We start from the raw sequence: 21883 nt of genomic DNA on the forward strand, positions 1-21883 counted from the left end.
CCACAGTCTCTCTAATGCCAACACTATTCTCCCTTGACCACTCCACATTCACATCCATCTATAATCTCCACAACTTGCCTAAATCCCAACTCTCAATAAAACCACTAGCCATGAAATTAGGCACACCTTTGATTGTCAATTCTTCAAGACACGGAGATGATTTAGCGAGGCAGTCAATTTGCACCGCTAGATTCTTTAGGCTCTTCAACCCTTCCAATACGAGTGCCTTGATTGTGGGTGCAGACGACTCCAGAATTTGACATGGCAATTCCATTAGCTTTTCGCACCCATCAATTATCAGCTCATGGAGGATTCCTTGATATTTTTTTGCTCCACGACTTGGATTCTCGATCCACTTCAGATTTGGACAGTAGATTTGGACAGTCACTGATGGTCAATATTTTTAGAGAACTGAGGGTGTCCAGTCCATCTGGTAATTCACTCAACAGAGGGCACTTTGCAATCGATAAATCTGAGAGACTGTGATTATTATGGAAAAATGACTCTGAAAGATATTCCAATCTCTCTAATCCGTATATTGAGAAACGTTCTAACTTTTTGCAGGAGAAATTTATGGACCTCACTTTCTTCAAACCATTCAAATAAAGATTTGTGAGATTAGACAAGTGATCCAGCATTGGGATTTCCTCACACTCTGAGCAACTCGTAAGTGATATCTGAATCAAGTTTTCTAGATGTACCCAAGAGCCTTGAGAATCATTCCGTACTGCCATCTTCTTACACCATGTTCATGTTGGAAATGTTTTTCCTTTGAATCCTATAATCTTCAATATCTTCAGATTTGCATGCGGTTGAAGGCCTTCCAACACACTCTCATCATTTCTGTCAGTGTCACTATCCTCATTCCATTCTAACACCAATTTAGACAAGTTTGACTTCTGATACATATTTGCTTTCATAGCATCTTCCTTGTCATACACCCTTTCAAGATGTTGAATCTTTAGTGATCCTTTGAGATTTTTCAAACTTCCAAGCTCTTCAATTTGGTAGCCCTTCTCTATGCCCACTTCAAAGTGTGGTAGTGTTTGTAGACTAGTTAACTTCCCAATCTCCGCCGGTAACTTTGTACACTCCCATATATAAAGATGTCTTAAGTTAATCAAGTACTTCAATGTACTTGGCAGTTTCTCTAATTCCCCTAATTCTGCTCTCAATATTTGCAAGTGATGGAGTTCACCAATCCACTCCGGCAAGCTATTAATGTTTGTACTTGATATATTAAGATTTCTCAAATGTACCAAGTCCCTAATTGAATCGGCCAACTCTTCATAGCTTTCACCAGCGAGAGTTAGATTGCGCAGACATTTGAAGTTTGAGAACAGTGTACCAGAAGTTTCACCTTCCAAGAGTAATGTTCGTAAATGCTTGGCCTCTTGTTCCGGAATATGGATTGATTCTTTTTCGATAAACATGTATCGAACTGGGGTGTTGATATCTGTATTATTAGATAAAACAGAAGAAGCAAGATCATGCACGAGATCGTGCATCGCGCAACCTGCCACATTTCCATACTCATCCATGTATGCAACTTGCAACAAAGATGTCTGTAGCAGCTCATTTATAAACATACTGCCCACAGACTCCATACCTTCTTTTTGGCTTGGTTGAAGAAACCCTTCTGCCATCCATAGTTCAATCAGCTCTTCCTTGTTGATTTCTTGACCTTTGGGGAAAATCGAGCAATACGCAAAACACTTCTTGAGTGATGGTGAAGGCAAATGATTATAACTCAGTTTCAATATATTTAAGATGTTTTCTCCTTCATCATCCGAGAGCCAATTTTCTTTGATGGAACGCCACTCTTGTTCGGACTTGCAGCGGCGAAGCACACCCCCAACTACATTGGCAGCTAAGGGCAAACCATGACATCTTGTTGCAATCTCTCTTCCAATATTCTCAAATTGTGATAAAACTTCTCCATTTCCATCACAAGCATTTGCTTTGATAATGGACCAACAATCATTATCTGATAAGCCTTTTAAAGGATGAACATGAAATGGCTCAGCAATTGAAGCAACATTTTCCTTCCTGGTAGTGATGATAATGCCATTTCCCTTGGAAGAGGTAACTCCCTCTATGGAATTCTTAAAGTCTTTCCATTTCAAAACATCTTCGTTCCACATATCATCAAGAACAAGAAGATAAGTTTTAGCATTGAGAGCTTCTTGAAGATTTTTCAGGATAACTTCCTTGATATCACCTCTATCACAAGTTTTTGAAGTCAACGTTGAATAGATCTTGTTGAAGAGACTAATTGGATCAAAAGTTTGAGAAACATGAACCCAAATAAGTGATCCGAATCGAGCCTTTATGCTTTCATGATTGAAGACTTTCTTGGTCAACGTAGTCTTCCCCATACCCCCCATTCCGACAAGAGCAGCGATGGAGAAGGGCCGATCATCAGGGATATGTGTCAGCATGTGAACTAGTTTAGGCACGTCATCATCTCTTCCAATAAAGATCGGATCACGACTGATCGAATCTGTCTCATTGGAAGTTTCAGCAGCAGCAGCAGGTGCATTCTGAAGTGCGCTTTGAAGGCCAAGATCTGTTGCCTTTTTGTTCATAGACTCAAACTCCGCATTGATTTTTTTGATAGTGTGAGCCATATTATGCCGACGCGCAATGCTTTTGCACAATGAGAAGCATGATAGTGCCTTATCCTTGGCTGTGGGTGTCTTCATTTTCTTAACTTGTTTTTGGAGAAGAGTATAGCTGAGTTCGTCCAAGACATTATCAGCATCGAAAGCTAGAGCTTCAAGCTTCCTCAACCAGAATTTGACAGCATCTTGGGTGATGAATTTCTTCTCTGCATCATTCAAATAGGCTTGAATCATGCCCAAAGTCGTCTGAAGCTGCTGGGCATCTTCGTCGAGACCGTGGAGTAGAAAATACTCTTCCTTCAAAACATTGATCAGGTTTTGGAGAAGAACTTCGATGGCAGCAGCACCTCCATCCATGGTTTCACACTTAAGAGATCTAAAGTCAGAGAGAAAATGCCTTTAATTGTAAGCATGTGAATGATCATTCTTATACTCATGCACTAACATAAAAAAAAAATATACTCACCCATCATATTATTGAACTTGTAGCACTAAAAAGTAACACCAACATAAATTACCATATTATGTTGAAAAATCATATAATTAAAAAGCAAGATTCATCTATTATGTACTTTTTTCTCTCATACACAAAAACAGCAAGCTCCTTTCAATTCTATATACATTTAAAAAAATTAAAGAACCAATTAACTACTCCCACAAATAAATCATAGTCAAAAAATTATGATATCAATTTTTAAATCTATGAAAATATACACAACACATAAGATTGGACAATCAAGATGAAACTTTAATTACAAGTTGATTTGGTATGAAAATTCCATTAACAAAAAACGAAAAAAAATGAACTTACTTGTTGCAAGATTCAGTCGCAGATGATGGGAGAGATCTAGAGAAGGAAATGCTTGCAAGTTTATCTTGTGAAAAATAGTACAGTATCTGTAAACTTGATAATTACTATCCAACTAGTTTTTCGTACAATCAATTACTCCATATGTCTGCTTTTTCTTGACTGAAATGACACAATTATCTATGTTAACATATGTACTTTTAGATATATGATCACATGAATAGTTTATTACTCTGTCCATTCCTGAAATTTCTCACATTTTTCTATTTTCATCCATCTCACAAAATTTGTCACATTTCATCTTTTACAATTAACTTATTTTCACTCATATTTTATTATTAAAAACTAATACTCCATTTATCCCATTAAATATGAAATATTTTCTTTTTTGAATTGTCCAATTAAAAATGAAATTTATCCTAAAATAAAAATAACTCTAATTCTATTCGCTCTTACATTACTATCTGTACATTAACACACTAAACAACACTACATAAAATCCCAAATGTTGCATATTTAATGGAACTGAGGGAGTATATAAAAAATAGGATCCATGTTTCATTAATTTTTTCAACTAACTTTTTATTATATTTGTTAAAACTCGTATATGATCAAAGTGTGACAAAATTTATGGGACATAGGGAGTATTTTAAAAACTTTTAGGTACAAATTTATTTCTTGCAATTAATTAGGCACTAGATCTCTAATTTTCGAAATAATTTGAAGTCCAATAACTATAAACCAGTCTCAAAATAATTCTTTAATTGTTCAACATTTACAGTCACATGGAAAAGAAGTCAAGAAGTTAGTAGGGAAAAGCTGTACAAGTACAACCACTCTCTTCTACCATTAAATTGTTGGTTGGGCGTGTAGGTGTAGAGTAAATGGTGAAAAATCTTAGCTTTTTCTGATTTGATACATAAAAGTAAATTTTAATAGTATCAATTATCCCATATACTGAATTTATTATGGCTATTGGTTGATAATATGGCTAAATATGGTGGAATTCTAAATTTTTCCTACAGAGTTTAAAATCTTGACAGTAAAAATCATGAACTTGATTTTATCTGGGATTTTCCCACAACTGATGTTTCTTAGGAAATATAATCATACATTGCATTTATCGAATCAAATATAATCGGACCATTGTTTAAGAAGAAGAAGAAACTTCATCTAAGAACAAAAGGAAAGACTTGTGATTTTAATTGCATGTGCTATTGACATGATCCTTTTATCATTGTACTAACTGATCGTTTAGTTGATCTTTCAAATATTTCACTTGGTGTGTTCTTTACATGATATCTGTGGCTATGTGGAGACATATTGGTTATATTATATCAATGCATTTAACATTCTAACTTCCAAATAACATTGTGTTGGGAAAATATTGACATTATGGTGTGTGTCTTAGGCACGAGAGACGAGACTGTCGCGTAACATTCCATATTTTGCACTGTCAAGTTTTCACTTTTACTAACAATTATGATAAGCATATTTGAGACATGAACAAATAGATCACTACCTAATCATATCAAAATTCTTATTCATTAAGCAAATCATTTGTTATGCTTCAAAGTGTTTAGTATATAGTCTGCCGTTTCCCCTAACTTGTTAATCTTAAAGCATGTCTTCATCTTCTTGCAGGAATTGGTTACCTAAACAATGTGAAAGAGCAAGATAGATAGAAATTATGTCCCCTGAACCTGATGTATTTTTGTTTATACTTCTATGGAATTTTACCAACAGAATGAGAAACTGAAGATTTTATTGTCTTGATATTAGAATTCTGTTTGTTTATGTAATATTAGTATGATAATTATGTCTTGTTAGGTGTTGATTTCATTTTGGTTAACATTCATTTCAGTGTTTAATTAGTCAACAGGGGAACAACATGCTAGCTTCAACTTTCAAACACAGTCGCCATCAACTAAGATTATGAGATTAGGACAGTTGCGCCATTGTGAATCGATACGTTATTCCCGACAATCTTTAATCTCTAAACTTGTTACAACCAACTAGATTTAACATCTACAATGATGAGGAGAGGTTCCCCAACCATTGTGGCAATTCTTCTATCTATATATTCTCTAACATTAACCACCAAAGAACATTGACATTTTGAATTGATTGAAGCAGCCACTCCCAATTTTCCACTACACTGACATCCTTGTGAAGAACAATAAAAACTAGACTAATTTCTCTAAATCGACAACTAAGAAGTAATTTAACTTCAAAGAATCTTTCACACCTAAGTCCACATTTATATGAATTTCTCTATGAACAAGATAAAATGTGCAAATTCCTCATCTATGCTTTTATCCAATTTCCAAGTAAAAGTGATACTAGTATTTAAAAAAGAGGTAAATAAATATAGTAGTATCTCATATGCATCATAACAAGATGAAAACCAAAGCATTGGATTAAATATAGATTTCAATAAATTATTAAATCATTTTATCCTACTAATGATAGAAGCAACAAAGAAGAACTAGCCACACATACTAAGTATAGTAAACCAAACCGTAGAATTCATTATGTTCTCCAATTGGAGTTTGGACTCTCTCTCCCTATCATAGACATTTCGAGTTTAATTATAATTGAGTAGTATAGTGAAGTATTTAAGTGATAAACAAGATTTATCAGAAAATGGGCTTTTCAAGAGTTTTGGAATTGGATGTTTTTGGGCTGATAACAATGGGCCGCTGGAATTGGGCTATAATGCGTTTGGTTGAAGTAGTGATTTGTGTTGAATAGAGTTGCTAAATTACCAATATACCCCTCAAGCATAATCTTCTTCCCAAAAAATTCACATTCCAAAAACCGTTTGGCATTCACTTCCAATTTCTTTTCGCCCAAATTCAGTTAACCGAAGATTTGGTTGAAAGTAGTGAATTAATCAAATGTAACAAAATTAATTAATAGGTCGATAGTTGGCAGTTTTTATTTACAAGATGTTGCTGCTTACTTTTATTTATGTATTAATAAATGCACAAATCAAAGACGGTACAGTAAAATGTAGTACATCTTTAACTAGTTGACATGTTCTTCTTTTTCAATCTTTTTTTCTATCTAAACATGATTAGAGTTGGAGAATTATGTTACGCAATTAGAATCAATCCCATGTATAGATTTCTTCTCAAAATCATTCAAACATACCAAAGAGTGGGTACTAAGATGACAAATTACAGCTTGTTTAATTGATAAAAAAAAGAAGAAAGAATTCTCTCCACAGAAATGAAAATTGATATGCTTAATTTTGTGGATGTAACTCCGGTAGGATGAATATCTCTCCCTCTCCCTCTCAAGATTCAATCGTAGATGGTGTGAGGCATATAGCTATAAACATAATACAACAAGAATACACAGGCAGAGCTTCAAGTAGTGGGTATTTAAAACTATATATTGACCTTAAATTAGTCATTGTATAGTTGATTAGTTTATGACATAATATGCACATTCACAAAACTACTCTACAAGATTCCTTTAGGCCTCGTTTGGTTGCACTGATAGGCCTAGATAAGGCCTCCTATCGGACTCTATCTCCCCGTTTGGTTGCACTGATAGGCTATCATACTGACCCGGTACAAAAATTGTGACCAGGTAGCATTTACGATAGCTACCTGCACTTCGCATATCAGATACACTATACAATCAAAATATGGCCCAACAGTGTCAATACATATGGTCTTTTAATATGGGCTCAAACTATATAATCACTAACAATTTATATATGGGCCGAAACTAATTTACTAGCCCAACAGTTAATGAAATCTCAAGTCATGAAAAATGGAAGAAACTGCTGAAGGCCATGAGCTATCAAACTTTTAATCATTAATCATTTGTGTTATACTATTCTCATTCATCACATAAATTTGGTAGCATTAGACATTTCTGTGATTTTCATATAATTCTCATATAATCATTTATATGACAATGAAGATGTCTCAGTATTAAAGATATCCTAAATCTAGTGTGATTAAATACCTTTTTTCCTCATTTAAATCTGAATTTCATACATCGGAATTTCATGAATCTAGTGTGGAATATTGTGATGAATCTGCTCTTTCTCTAGACTTTGCTTTTGGTCTGACTTCATCCGGACTCCATTTTCAGCTCTGCTCACTATTTAAACATCTAAACATGTACAAAACCAAAGGGTTAATTAAATGTTATGAGAGATAGAGAAGAGGAGTTGCAACTTTGCAACTGTTTTTCCTCAACACAATATCATAATATGATGCTCCGTACTTACTTTATATGAACCGCAATGGTGAAATTCAGTTGGTTGCGCAACTCTGAATCAATACATAGTTCTGGACAATCTGCAATTGCTAACCAACGTAACCGAGTGAGACGCTCCAATGCATCAACAGAGGGCAGACACCTCAACTTCTTACAACCTACTAGAGTTAACTTCCCCAGGGATGAGAGGTTTCCCAACCATTCTGGCAGTTCTTCTATCCCTATATTCTCTAACTTCAGCTCAGAAAGAGCAGTGAGGTGTTGGATTGATTGGGGCAATTCTTGTACCCCTATATTCTCTAACTCCAACTCAGAAAGAGCAATGAGGTGTTGGATTGATTGGGGCACCCACTCCCAGTTTTCCACCCCCTTCAATTGTAGCCATATAAGCGAGTTGCCACATCCTTGCAGCATCCCTTCCACAGTCGCTCCGATGGCATCACTACTCTCCATTGACCACTCCACACTCACATCTATCTCTAATGCCCTCAACCTGCCTAAACTCCAACTCCCAATAGTACCACTTGCCATGAAATTAGGAACACCTCTGATTTTCAATACTTCGAGGCAAGGACATGATTTGGCGAGGCAGTCAATTAGCATAGGTAGATTCTTTAGGCTCCTTAATTCATTCAATAAAAGTGTCTTGATTGTGGGTGCTGACGACTCCAGAATTTGACATGGCAATTCTATCAGCTTTTCGCACCCTTCAATTATCAGCTGATGGAGGATTCCTTGATATTTTTTTGCTCCACGGCTTGGATTCTTGATCCACTTCAAATTTGGACAATCACTGATGGTCAATTCCTCTAGAGAATTGAGGGTGTCCAGCCCATATGGTAATTCACTCAACACAGGGCACTTTACGATCCTTAAATTTGAGAGACTCTGATTGTTAGAGAATAACGATTCTGGCAGATATTGTAATCTCTCTAAGTCGTATATATGGAGAGATTTTAAATTTTTGAATGAGAAATTTATGGACCTCACCTCTTTCAATTTTGTCATAAAAAGAGATTTGAGATTAGGCAATGAGTGATCCAACATTGGGATTTCCTCACACTCCGAGCAATTCACAAGTGATATCCGAAACAAGTTATCAAGTTGTACCCAAGAGCCTCGAGGCCCATCCTGCACTGCCATCTTCTTACACCATGTTGGAAATGTTTTGCCTTTGAATCCATCAATCCCCAACACCTTCAGATTTGCATGCGGTTGAAGGCCCTCCAACACACTCTCATCATTTCTGTCGGCATCACTATCATCATCCCATTTAAACACCAATTCAGACAAGTTTGACTTCTGCAACAGATTTGCTTTCATAGCATCTTCCTTGTCACGCACCCTTTCGAGATTCCGAATACATAGTGATCCTTTGAGATTCTTCAAACTTCCAAGCTCTTCAATTTGGTAGCCCTTCTCTTTGCCCACTTTAAAGTGCCCAAGTGTTTGGAGACTAGTTAATTTCCCAATCTCTGCTGGTAACTTCGTATCCGGCCATAAATGAAGATGCCTTAAGTTAATCAAGTACTTCAATGTACTTGGCAGTTTCTCTAATCCCCATATTTCTGCTCCAAATGTTTGCAAGTGGTGGAGTTCACCAATCCACTCCGGAATGTTGTCAATTGATGTGTCGGAAATATTGAGATTTCTCAAATGTATCAACTCCTTAATTGAAATGGACAACTCTTTAAACTTACGACCATAAAGAGTTAGAGTATGCAGACATTTGAAGTCAGAGAATATGGTAACACAAGTTTCATCTCCCAAGAGTAATGTACGTAAATTCCTCGATACTGCTTCTGGTATATGAATTGATTCTTTTTCATGAAACATGTATTGAATTAGAGTGCTGCCATCTGCATTATTAGATAAAATAGAAGATGCAAGATCATGCACAAGATCGTGCATCACATAGTTTTCCCTTCCATGATAATCTCCCTCTGCAGCTTGCAACAACGAGTTCTGTAAAAGCACATTGAGAAACATGTTGCCCACGGACTCCATATCATCTCTTCGGCTAGGTTGAAGAAACCCTTCTGCCATCCAAAGTTCAATAAGCTCATCCTTCTTGATTTTCCGACCTTTGGGGAAAATCGAACAAAACGCGAAACACTTCTTGAGTGATGGCGAAGACAGATGATCATAGCTCAATTTCAATATTTTTGAGATATTTTCACCTCCTTCATCATCCGAGAGCCAATTTTCTTTGATGGAGCACCAATCTTGCATGGATTTACAGCGACGAAGCACACCCCCAACCACATTGGCAGCCAAGGGCAAACCCTGACATCTCATTGCAATCTCTTTCCCAATCGTCTCAAATCCTGATGGAACTTCTGCATTTCCATCAAAAGATCTTGCTTTGATTATGGACCAGCACTGTTCATCTGATAAGCCATTCACTCGATGAATATGAAATGGGTCGGCAATTGAAGCAACATTTTCCCTCCTGGTGGTGATGATAATACCATTTCCCTTGGTGGAAGAAACTCCCTTCATGTTATTTATAAAACCTTCCCATTTCAGAATATCTTCATTCCAAACATCGTCAAGAACAAGAAGATAAGTTTTAGACCTGAGAACTTCTCGAAGCTTGTTCAGGATAGCTTCCTCCTGCTCAACTCGCTCAACTCTATCACCGGTAGTTGAAGCCAATGTTGAGTGCATTTTGTTGAAAAGACTGATTGGATCAAAAGTTTGAGAAACATGAACCCACATATGCGATCCGAATGTCTTTAGCCTTTCGTGATTGAAAACATTCCGGGTCAACGTGGTCTTCCCCATACCCCCCATTCCGACAAGAGCAACAATGGAGATGGTCTGATCTTGGGGGATATGGGTCAACATGCCAACTACTGCAGACACATCATCATCTCTTCCGACAAAGATTGGATCACACATGATTGAATTAGTCTCAATGGAAGTATGAGTAGCAACAGGTGCATTCAGAAGTATGCTCTGAAGGCCAAGGCCTGTTGCCCTTTTGTTCATAGACTCAAACTCTGCATTGATATTCTTGATTGTGTGAGCCATATTATGCCGACGCGAAATGCTTTTGCAGGATGAGAAGCATGATAGGACCCTATCCTTGGCCTTGGGACTAGGATTGGGTGTCTTCATTTTCTCCACTTTTTTGTGGAGAAGGTGATAGCTGAGTTCGTCCAAGACATTATCAGCATCGAAAGCCACGACTTCCAGGTCCCTCAACCATACTTTGACAGCCTTGTCAGTGATGGTTTTCTTCTCAACATCATTCAAGAAGGCTTGGATCATGTCCAAAGTCCTCTGCAGCTGTAGGGCAGCTCCATCGAGACCTCGAATCAAAGAGTACTCATCCTTCAAAGTGTTGATCAGGTTTTGAACAAGAACTTCAATGGCAGCAGCACCTCCATCCATGGTTTCACACACAGAGATCTAAAGTCAGAGAGAAAATGCTTTTAATTATGCTGGTAATTGTAAACTTGGTAATGATTATTCAAATACTCACTCAACATATTATAGAACATTGTAGCACTGATACCAACATACATACATTATCATAAAAAAATATACTCGCCCATCATATTATTGAATTTGTAGCACTAACAAGTAACACTAACATACATTATCATAATTCCAACTCTTTCATCTCTCTATCTCTTGAAAAAGCATATAAAAAGTCTCAAAGATTCAATTTTTGTGTATTTTTCTTATCCATAAAAACAAAAAGCTCCTTCTTTGAATTCTTCATGACTTTTGAAAAAAAGAGAAATAATCAACTACTCCCACATATAAACCTTAGTCAAAAAATTCTGAAATCAATATATGTATTAAACTATGTAATAAAATACACAACACATAAGATAGGACAATCCTTGTTACTCAAAGTAGCAGCAAGATGAAAATTTACAAGTTGTTTTGATATAAAAATTCACTCAATAAAAATTGAAAATGAAAACTTACTTGTCGCAAGATTCAGTTGCAAATGGTAAGAAAGATCTAGAGAGAGAATGCTTGCAAGTTTATATTCGAAGGTGAAAAATATCTGTAAAGTTGTGGTGGATTTGCAAGGAATACACTCTCCTTTTTGACTACTTTTTGGTACAATCAATTATGTCTGTTTTTCTTGAATCAAATAATGCAATCAACGTTCACATGTATATATACTGTTTGATACTGTGATCACATGTTACGTATACTTTCTGATGTTGCAAATACATTATATATATAATTTTCGTAAAAACTTTAAAGCTCAACTATTAGACACCAGCCAAAATCTTCAAAAGTTTAACATTTACAAGAAATAAGTAAACCTTTGTTAATTTCTTTGTAATAATAATAACTCTTTGTTTATCTTAGTTAAATTCACGTTCACTTGCTCGTTTACCCAACGTGTTCTTAATTTCTTTATATGCTTGCGAGGACCTGTTATGTATTTTTATGAATTTTGAGAAACGGATGATGGAAATTAAGATTTGATTTTCTTGAAACTAGAATTTAGTTTGCATTAGGTCTTACACCAATTTAATCTTCTAAGGTATTGTTCTTTCCTACTGCAGTGTTGTAAACATTCATATCAATGTTAAAGTCAGCAGAGGAACAAAATGATTAATTATATTTCGAGAACTTATTATGAAATTTTGTTGCATGCTTGTCTGAATAGGTTGATGACTTGATGTACATAAGCCAACAATTGTTAACAAGCTTTCGAATGATCTTGAGCGAATGGAAGCCACCATGGAACGGTTTCCTTCTCTAATCGATGATGTGTCGTGGTAAGAAAGCTGTTTTTATGATTTTGACATCAAAATTATTAGTACTATTGTTTTAGGCAGTCCGGATCACCTAATTCTTTTCCTACACCATCTCCTGCTCCACTCCATACTAACCTGATTTTACTCTTATTAGAACAACTAAGGATTTATGTTTATAGCATAAATTTTTTCTGCAATCAAGCTTTAAATTTCACTATTTTTTAAAATCGCAAAATTATGATATCTATATATGGAAATGGAACCATGAAAAAAACACACAACAGAAAATTTAAAAATTCCCTCAAAGCAGCAGCAAGATGAAAAGTTACAAGATGTCAAAATTTAAAAATTCCCTAAAACAGAAAATAAAAGATAAAAACTGATCATATGGTACTTACTTGTTGCAGGATTGAGTTGCTGATAGTGAGAGATCTAAAGAGAGAAAATGCTTCGAAGTTTATCTCCGAAGATAAAGAATGTCTGTAAATTTTGTGGATTGAAATGATAGACAAATCTCTCAGTCTCTCTCCTACATTATGAAAAATCGACAATCACTCATCAAATTCTCAATCATTCATACCCCACCCCTTTTGCTCTCTCTAATAAAGTTCAAAACTAACTATCCAGTGTCATTTGTAGATGTTTAGCAATTAGTATCGATTTTTTAAATAAAGTAGTATCAAAATATAATTTAGGATTAAGTCGTGAGATTATTTTAGTTGGAGGTGATTAATTATAACTAATTATTTCCATTATTTATAACTAATTTTCCTGATTATTTTTCTAGGATTGAGTTGCGAAATAGAATCTATACAATCTTCCAAACTAAACAATATATGTATAAATCAAAATTGAGGAGTAGTAAAGTATAAGTGATAAACAAGATTAATGAGAAAGTGGGCTTTTCAAGAGTTTTGGAATTGGATATGTTCCACTCAGTATGCGTTGGGCTGAAAACAATGGGCCGCTGGAAATGGGCTATAAATATAATGCGTTTGGTTGAAGTAGTGACTTGTGTTGAATAGAATTGTTAAATTACCAATATACCCCTCAAGCATAATCTTCTTCCTCAACAACCAATTCACATTCCAAAAATCATTTGCATTCAATTCCAATTTCTTTTCTTCTTCATGATCATTAAAGATGTTTGCGATTGAAGAACAATACAAAATATAGTTGTAACATACAGTGCTAATTTAGTCATGTTAGGTGTTTGTTAACATTCATTTCAGTCTTTAATTAGTCAAAAGAGGAACCGCATGATTAATGAGATTTGATGGATTTCTTAGTTTTGGAAAGTGATTATGAAATTTTTCTACAAGGATAGGTTTTCAAATGGTGGAGTAATTGGTTGACAACACTATTCATTTGAGGCAGAGCAGATTGACTACCAAAACCAGTTTACATGGAACCCCCACCCTGATTCATTGATGAGTTTGGAGCAGGGGAGGTCTGCCGACTCCAGAAGACATTGTACGGACTGAAACAATCTCCAAGAGCATAGTTTGGGAGATTTAACGAAGTAATGAAGAAGTATGACTATTCAGACCGCACTCTATTTCTTAAGAAGAAGAATGACAAGATCACCTTTTGATTATCTATATAGATGACATGATCATTACTGGAATGATGAGGAGGAGATAGCTGAATTGAGGAAGAATCCTTTTCAGGAGTTTGAAATGAAGTATCTGGGTCTCCTCAAGTATTTCTTGGGAATAGAGATACTTAGATCGAAGAAAGGAATCTTTATAAATCAAAAGAAGTGTGTACTGGACTTGTTGGCAGAGATTGGGATGCTTGATTATAAGCCAGCAGATACTCTTATGGTTCAGAACCATGGATTGCAGATGAAGAGGGCTGCTAAACAGCAGATAAGCCAAGGTACCAGAGGCTAGTTGGGAAGCTAATCTACCTTTCTCATATGAGACCAGATATTTCTTACTCGGTTGGGATGGTAAGCCAATTCATGCATGTACCACAGAAGGAACATTGGGAAGCGGTCCTAAGGATCGTTCGTACTTGAAAGGAACCGCGGAGCATGGGCTTATGTTCGATAAATATGGACACATGGAGATACACGGTTTCACTGATGCGAACTGGGCAGGCAACCCAAATGAAAGAAAGTCAACTGCCGGGTACTTTACATTTGTAGGAGGAAATCTTGTGACGTGGAGAAGTAAAAAACAGAAGTTGGTAGCCCTCTCAAGTGCCGAAGTAGAATTCAGAAGAATTAAAAGTGGACTAACGGAAATACTGTGTCTAAGGAGAGTGATGACCGAACTAGGTCTTCGATTGACCCATCCGTGCAGACTATTTTGTGACAACAAGGCGGACATTAGTATCTTAGCAACCCCAGTGCAACATGACAAAACGAAACATGTGGAAGTGGATCGACACTTCATAAAGGAGAATATCGAAGCAAAGGTGGTGGAAATGCCTTATGTCAAATCTGAAGATCAATTGGCTGACATATTGACGAAGGCAGTGAACTTGAAGTCATTTCAAGTAGTATTGTGCAAGCTAAGTATTGACAATCTCGTTACATAGCTTGAGGGGGAGTGTTAAAAGATATTGCATGAAATCAGGAAAAGATATGGGAGCATATTTGGCCTAAAATAGAGGAGTAATTATTGTAAATTAGGTTTACCATATGTAGATATTGTGTAGCCTATATATTCTTGTGTAGTGCCTTCGTCGAATTACAGTGAATAAGAATGATACAATTTCCCAATCCTTTTGTTTAACAAGGTGGTTGAATTTGAGTATAATGAGTGGATCTATCTATATGAGAAATTGTTGCCATGTGTAAAGGGGAAAGTAACAACATGTGTATGAGAAGGGTTGCAACTTTGCAAATAGAGAGAGATCCATTCCATTCCATTGCTTCAAAATTTTATTTTCCTCAACACAATATCAAAAATGACACCATTCAAATACGGTCACCATCAACCAAGATATTGAAGTTGGGATGGTTGCGCCATTGCGAATCCATAAGTAGTTCCCGACAATGTTTAATCTGTAAATGAGCGAGGCTAGATACCAAGTTCACATATATATGAATTTCTCTACGAACATACTACTATCTCATATACATCATAACTATAGATGAAAACCAAAGCAATGGATTAAATATAGATTTCAACAAATTATTCTATCATTTAATCCTACTAATGCTAGGACCAAAATAGAAGAACTAGCCACACATACTAAGTACACCTAACCGTAGAATTCATGATGATGTCGGTGGTAGTTTGTCAATGAGATCATGAATCTGCTACAACGGCTCGCAGAAGATGTTCTGGACAGAGCATGACGTCCCACGCGTGCGTGTGGGATGTTGTGATGTCCACGTGGAAAGTCTCACGCATGCATGTGGAATGTTGTGAATCCTGCAGTTAACGTCGAATGTCTTTCGATTTTGCCTTTTGGTTCCGACTTCATCTTGACTCCATTTTCACCTCTGCACTCTACCACCCACGAAGGAAAAATAACACATTTGTAAATTCAAAAACATATATATATACATATTCAACTATACTATTTTCCTCAACACAATATAAAAAACGATACTTACTTGCTACAACATTCAAATGGAGACGCCATCAACCTTGATGTTGAAATTCGATTGGTTGCGCCACTCTGAATCAATACATATGTCTGGACAATCTTTAATTTCTAACCACAATAAATGAGTGAGGCACTTCATTACATCCGCAGAGGGCAGACACCTCAACTTCTTACAACCAACTAGACTTAACCTCGATATATATATGAGGTTTCCCAACCATTGTGGCAATTCTTGTATCTCCATATGCTTTAATGTCAACCAAGAAAGGGCAGTGAGGTGCTGTATTGATTGGGGCAATTCTTCTCCCCCTATATTCTCCAACTCCAACCCAGAAAGAGCAGTGAGGTGTTGAATATATTGGGGCAATTCTTGTACCCCTATATTCTCTAACTTCAACTCAGAAAGAGCAGTGAAGTGTTGAAATGATTGGGGCACCCACTCCCAGTTTTCCACCCCCTTCAAATGTAACACCTTAAGTGAGTTGCCACAGTCTTGCAACATGCCTTCCACTGTCTCTCCAATGGCAACACTATTCTCCATTGACCACTCCACACTCACATCTATTTTTAATTTCATCAACCTGCCTAAATCCCAACTCTCAATAGAACCACTAGCCATGAAATTAGGAACACCTTTGATTATCAATTGTTCAAGACAAGGAGATGATTTAGCAAGGCAGTCAATTAGCATTGGTAGATTCTTTAGGCTCCTTAATTCTACCAATATGAGTATCTTGATTGTGGGTGCAGACGACTCTAGAATTTGACATGGCAATTCCATCAGCTTTCCGCACCCTTCAATTCTCAGCTCACGGAGGATTCCATGATATTTTTTTGCTCCACGACTTGGATTCTCAATCCACTGCAGATTTGGACAGTCACTGATGGTCAATATTTCTAGAGAATTGAGGGTGTCCAACCCATCTGGCAATTCACTCAACACAGGGCAATTTACAACAACTAAATATGACAGACTTTGGCTGTGACAGAATAACGATTCTGGAAGATATTGTAATCTCTCTAATCCGTATATATAGAGATTTTTTAAGTTTTTCAAGGAGAAATTTATGGACCTCACCTTATTCAAATGAATCAAAGAAAGATATTTGAGATTAGGCAATGAGTGATCCAGCATTGGGATTTCCTCACACTCTGAGCAATTCTCAAGTGTTATCCGAATCAAGTTATCAAGTTGTACCCAAGAGCCTCGAGACCCATCCCGCACTGCCATCTTCTTACACCATGTGGGAAATGTTTTGCCTTTGTATCCTTGAATCCCCAACACCTTCAGATTTGCATGAGGTTGAAGGCCCTCCAACACACTCTCATAATTTCCGTCGGTGCCACTATCCTCATTCCATTCTAACCGCAAATTAGACAAGTTTGACTTCTGCAACACATTTGCTTTCGTAGCCTCTTCCTTGTCACGCACCCTTTCAAGATTCTGAATCCATAGTGATCCTTTGAGATTCTTCAAACTTCCAAGCTCTTCAATTTGGTAGCCCTTCTCTATCCCCACTTCAAAGTGTCGTAGTGTTTGTAGACTAGTTAATCTCCCAATCTCCACAGGTAACTTTGTATACCATGATAATCTCCCAATCTCCACAGGTAACTTTGTATATGGTGATAAATGAAGATGCCTTAAGTTGATCAAGTACTTGAATGTACTTGGCAGTATCTCTAATCCCCATATTTTTGCTCTAAAAGTTTGCAAGTGATGGAGTTCACCAATCCACTCCGGCAAGCTTTTAATGTATGTACTTGATATATTAAGATTTCTCAAATGTATCAAGTCACTAACTGAATCAGGCAACTTTGTATAATTTCCTATGAGAGTTAGATTGCGCAGACATTTGAAGTTAGAGAACAGGGTAGAAGTTTCACCTTCCAAGAGTAATGTCCGCAAATGCTTGGCCTCTTGTTCTGGAATTTGGCTTGATTCTTCTTTATGAAACACGTATCGAACTGGAGCGCTGTCATCTGCATTATAAGATAAAATAGAAGATGCAAGATCATGCACGAGATCGTGCATCACACAACTTTCCACAGTTTCATCACCGACCTTCTTTGCAACTTGCAACAAAGAGCTCTGTAGCAGGACGTTAAAAAACACACTGCCCACAGACTCCATATCATCATTTTGGCTTGGTTGAAGAAACCCTTCTGCCATCCATAGTTCAATCAACTCCTCCTTCATGATTTTTCGACCTTTGGGGAAAATCGAACAATACGCAAAACACTTTTTAAGTGACGGTGAAGGCAGTTGATTATAACTCAGTTTCAATATATTTGAGATGTTTTCTCCTTCATCACCCGAGAGCCAATTTTCTTTGATGGAACGCCACTCTTCTTCGGACTTGCAGCGACGAAGCACACCCCCAACTACATTGGCAGCTAAGGGCAAACCCTGACATCTTTTTGCAATCTCTCTACCAATATTCTCAAATCTTGACGGAACTTCTCTATCTCCACTGCTAACATTTTCTCTGATAATGGACCAACAATCATTATCGGATAAGCCTTTTAAAGGATGAACATGAAATGGCTCAACAATTGAAGAAACCTTTTCCTTCCTAGTAGTGATGATAATGCAATTTCCATTGGCAGAAGTTACTCCCTCCATGGAATTCATAAAGTCTTTCCATTTCAAAACATCTTCGTTCCAGACATCGTCAAGAACAAGAAGATAAGTTTTAGCCCTGAGAGCTTCTTGAAGATTTTTTAGGATAACTTCCTTGATCTCAACTCTATGACCAGTATTTGAAGTTAAAGTTGAATAGATTTTGTTGAAAAGACTGATTGGATCAAAAGTTTGAGAAACATGAACCCAAATAAGTGATCTGAATCGATCCTTTATGCTTTCATGATTGAAGACTTTCTTGGTCAGTGTAGTCTTCCCCATACCCCCCATACCGACAATAGCAGCGATGGAGAAGGGCTTATCTTGGGGGATATGGGTGAGCATGTCAACTAGTTTGGGCACATCATCATCTCTTCCAATAAAGATTGGATCACGACTGATCGAATCAGTCTCAATGGAAGTTTTAGCAGCAGCAGCAGCAGCAGGTGCATTCTGAAGTGCACTTTGAAGGCCAAGATTTGTTGCCTTTTTGCTCATAGACTCAAACTCCGCATTGATTTTTTTTATAGTGTGAGCCATATTACGCCGACGCGCAATGCTTTTGCACGATGAGAAGCATGATAGTGTCTTATTCTTGACTGTGGGTGTCTTCATTTTCTTAACTTGTTTTTGGAGAAGAGTATAGTTGAGTTCGTCCAATACATTATCAGCATCGAAAGCTAGAGCTTCAAGCTTCCTCAACCAGAATCTAATAGCATCTTGGGTGATGAATTTCTTCTCAGCATCATTCAAGTAGCCTTTAATCATGCCCAAAGTCATCTGAAGCTGCTGGGCATCCCCATCGAGACCCCGAAGTAGAGAGTAATCTTCCTTCAAAACATTGATCAGGTTTTGGACAAGAACTTCGATGGCAGCAGCACCTCCATCCATGCGCAAATGGTGAGAGAGATCTAGAGAGAGAATGCTTGCAGGTTTATCTTCGAAGGTGAGAAATATCTGTAAACTTGTGGTGGATTTGCAAAGACTACACTCTCCTTTTCCTTTTTGACTACTTTTTGGTACAATCAATTATGTCTGTTTTTCTTGACTCAAATAATACTCCTTTCTCCGCTATTTATATCTAGATATTGAATTTAATTCTTGCTCCTATTTATTCTCCCAAAAATATATTTTTGAAATTTTGTGAAATTTTGTCCCCTGAAGTATTGTTTGTTGTTTATTCTTCTATGAATTTTGACCTATAGAATGAGAAAATGAAGATTTTATTTTCTTGATATTAGAATTCTGTTTGTCTTATGTAATATGCTAATTATGTCTTGTTAGGTGTTAATTTCATTTTGTATAACATTCATTCCAATGTTTTGATTGTTACAACAGAGCAACAACATGATTAATGAGATTGTTACATGCTTGTGTGGATAATTGGTGGCAGTGCTTTGATTCATGAGTTGTAGTACTCTAGAGAAGTGGAAATGCTTCAATTAAGGCTTTTGTCTGTTGGAGACCATTTCAAGAAATTCCACACAGCCTAGGAGTGGTTGAGGCAGAACAGATTGGGTGTAAGTATCAACCTCTACTTAATGGTTTAAGTTCATCTTTCAAATATTTCCTTTGGTGTGTGCTTTACATGATATCAGTGGCTATTGTGGAGTCAAATGGTTATAGTATATTATTGCATTTATACCTTCTAACTAGCAAATAACATTGTATTTTCAGCATGATGTTTGAATGTTTCTATTTATTCACCTAATTGCCATGTATCTTTCATGTTCTTTCTATCTGATTTGCATCCAAAAAATATTTCGGTTCATAATCGAAATTCTTTATCATTAACCAAAACATTTGTTATGCTTCAAGGTGTTGAGTAAATCTGCAGTTTTCGATAGGTTTAATGCCTTCGCAGTCATGGTAAGTGTTACTGGAGGTATTCTTTTGCTGCGGAGTTAGTCTTAAATCAAGTCTTCATCTTATTGCAGGACCAACTTCTGTTGCTTTATCTGTCTAGCATTATGAGATCAAAACTTAGCTTAGCTAAAAACTCAATACTGATGTCCAGATCCTTTCACGGATCCATTCTGTTTTCTTGGAACACCATCATAGTATAGTAGCTCTGTCATGTCTTTTTCATCCAATTTCCACCTCATCTATACTTTCATCCAATTTTCATGTTAAAGTGATAATTAAAAAAGGCAAATAAATATAAAAGTAGTATATAACCAATCCAAACCACACATGACAACAAAAGCAATACATTAAATACAAGGTTAACAAGGTTAGCCAGTATATGTCTTCACCATTAGACACCCTGGAGAGCAGTCAAAAGAATTTTGAGGTATCTATCAGGGACTTTGGATTTTGGAGTTCAAATTCAGAGATCACGTGGAGGTATTTCTGCCTTTTCAGACTCTGATTTGGCAGCTGATTTGGATGATAGAAGATCAACAACAGGGCTTTGCACATACTTTGGAAGAAACTTGATCTCTTGGTGTGTGAAGAAGCAAACCGTCGTGGCAAGATCCAGCACTGAAGCGGAGTACAGGAGTCTTGCTCAAGCTGCTTCCGAAGTGGCTTGGTTGAGTTCTTTACTTGGTGAATTGAATATTCAGAAGAGAGCGGTGATTTGGGTTGATAACATGAGTGCAATAGCTTTGGCCTCGAATCCTGTCTTGCACGCAAGAACCAAGCATATAGAGCTTGACATACACTTTGTTCGGGATAAAGTCTTGGCAAAGGAGATTGAATTAAGACGTGTGCCAACAAAGGATCAGATTGCCGATATCTTCACCAAACCTCTTAGTCAGCAATCATTCGTGAAACTAAGAGAAAGACTTGGGCTGGTTTCCTTAGCCTCACTCAGATTGAAGGGGCGTGTTAGAGAACTTGTTGAAGAGATAAATGTTCAAGACAAGATTGCATTCAACAATGAAGTAAAGAGAGATGAGTGTATGCAATCCCAGGCAAAGGAAAGTACTGCCACAGAGTCAACGGCTATGCCAAGGGACCACCAACGTACTTGGAGAGACGTGTTGATCAAAGGAGCACCGAAGAAAGCAATGTAGCAGGTTCAGATTCAATTCAGTTATGATTAACTTGTTAAGTGTCAGATTACAGTGTAGTACATAGATTAAGAGCTAGTTCTAGATGGTTCTCAGCTATGCTATATATATATGTAACATTCTCAGTATTTGAACTGAATGCAGCTACAACATCTTTCCATATTTTCTATTTCCAGCATATGTCTGCTTTTGCTTTCTTCAGCATGAATATCAATGTATGTTTTCTTCAGCATACTGCCATCTTCTTACACCATGTTGGAAATGTTTTG

At 36.8% G+C, this 21883-nt stretch overlaps 4 protein-coding genes across 5 annotated transcripts in view; all 4 read right to left on the minus strand.

Moving 5' to 3' along the window:
- Nucleotides 1-749: 749 nt before the first annotated feature.
- On the minus strand, nt 750-3451 carry LOC125213316 (putative disease resistance protein RGA3). The gene is made up of 2 exons (XM_048113794.1): nt 3436-3451; nt 750-3000 (listed from the first exon to the last, which is right to left on the minus strand). The coding sequence occupies exon 2, from the start codon at nt 2979-2981 to the stop codon at nt 750-752; it is 2232 nt and encodes a 743-aa protein (XP_047969751.1). The 5' UTR covers nt 2982-3000; nt 3436-3451.
- A 3954-nt stretch (nt 3452-7405) lies between these two features.
- LOC125201344 (putative disease resistance protein RGA3) lies at nt 7406-11085 on the minus strand. 2 transcript variants are annotated; one of them, XM_048099415.1, is made up of 2 exons: nt 7685-11085; nt 7406-7566 (listed from the first exon to the last, which is right to left on the minus strand). In XM_048099415.1, exons 1-2 carry the CDS (start codon nt 11071-11073, stop codon nt 7542-7544), a joined length of 3414 nt encoding a protein of 1137 aa, XP_047955372.1. In that variant the 5' UTR covers nt 11074-11085; the 3' UTR covers nt 7406-7541. The 2 variants fall into 2 exon arrangements, with proteins under 2 accessions (XP_047955372.1, XP_047955373.1); XM_048099416.1 differs by lacking the exon at nt 7406-7566 and having other exon boundaries at nt 8372-8545; nt 8665-11085.
- The window catches only part of LOC125201345 (disease resistance protein RGA2-like), a 29846-nt gene continuing 15368 nt past the window's right edge, over nt 7406-21883 (minus strand). Inside the window, exons 3-4 of the transcript XR_007172879.1 lie at nt 9896-9899; nt 7406-7550 (exon numbers count right to left, since the gene is read on the minus strand). The gene's annotated coding sequence lies outside the window, so the exon portion shown is untranslated. The remainder of the gene's footprint in view (nt 7551-9895; nt 9900-21883) is intronic.
- LOC125213362 (putative disease resistance protein RGA3) lies at nt 15511-19488 on the minus strand. The gene is made up of 2 exons (XM_048113867.1): nt 15985-19488; nt 15511-15877 (listed from the first exon to the last, which is right to left on the minus strand). The coding sequence occupies exon 1, from the start codon at nt 19486-19488 to the stop codon at nt 15997-15999; it is 3492 nt and encodes a 1163-aa protein (XP_047969824.1). The 3' UTR covers nt 15511-15877; nt 15985-15996.

The sequence above is a fragment of the Salvia hispanica genome, chromosome 1 (genome assembly GCF_023119035.1).
Source record: "Salvia hispanica cultivar TCC Black 2014 chromosome 1, UniMelb_Shisp_WGS_1.0, whole genome shotgun sequence".
In the NCBI taxonomy this organism is placed as follows: Eukaryota; Viridiplantae; Streptophyta; class Magnoliopsida; order Lamiales; family Lamiaceae; genus Salvia; species Salvia hispanica.

Excerpts from the sequence above, each read along its gene's own strand:
- LOC125213316 (XM_048113794.1), bottom strand. The coding sequence starts at position 2,981 with ATGGATGGAGGTGCTGCTGCCATCGAAGTTCTTCTCCAAAACCTGATC.
- LOC125201344 (XM_048099415.1), bottom strand. The coding sequence starts at position 11,073 with ATGGATGGAGGTGCTGCTGCCATTGAAGTTCTTGTTCAAAACCTGATC. Across the intron at positions 7,567-7,684 it reads ACCATTGCGGTTCATATAAA|ATGTTTAAATAGTGAGCAGA; the intron begins GTAAGTACGGAG and ends GTACATGTTTAG.
- LOC125213362 (XM_048113867.1), bottom strand. The coding sequence starts at position 19,488 with ATGGATGGAGGTGCTGCTGCCATCGAAGTTCTTGTCCAAAACCTGATC.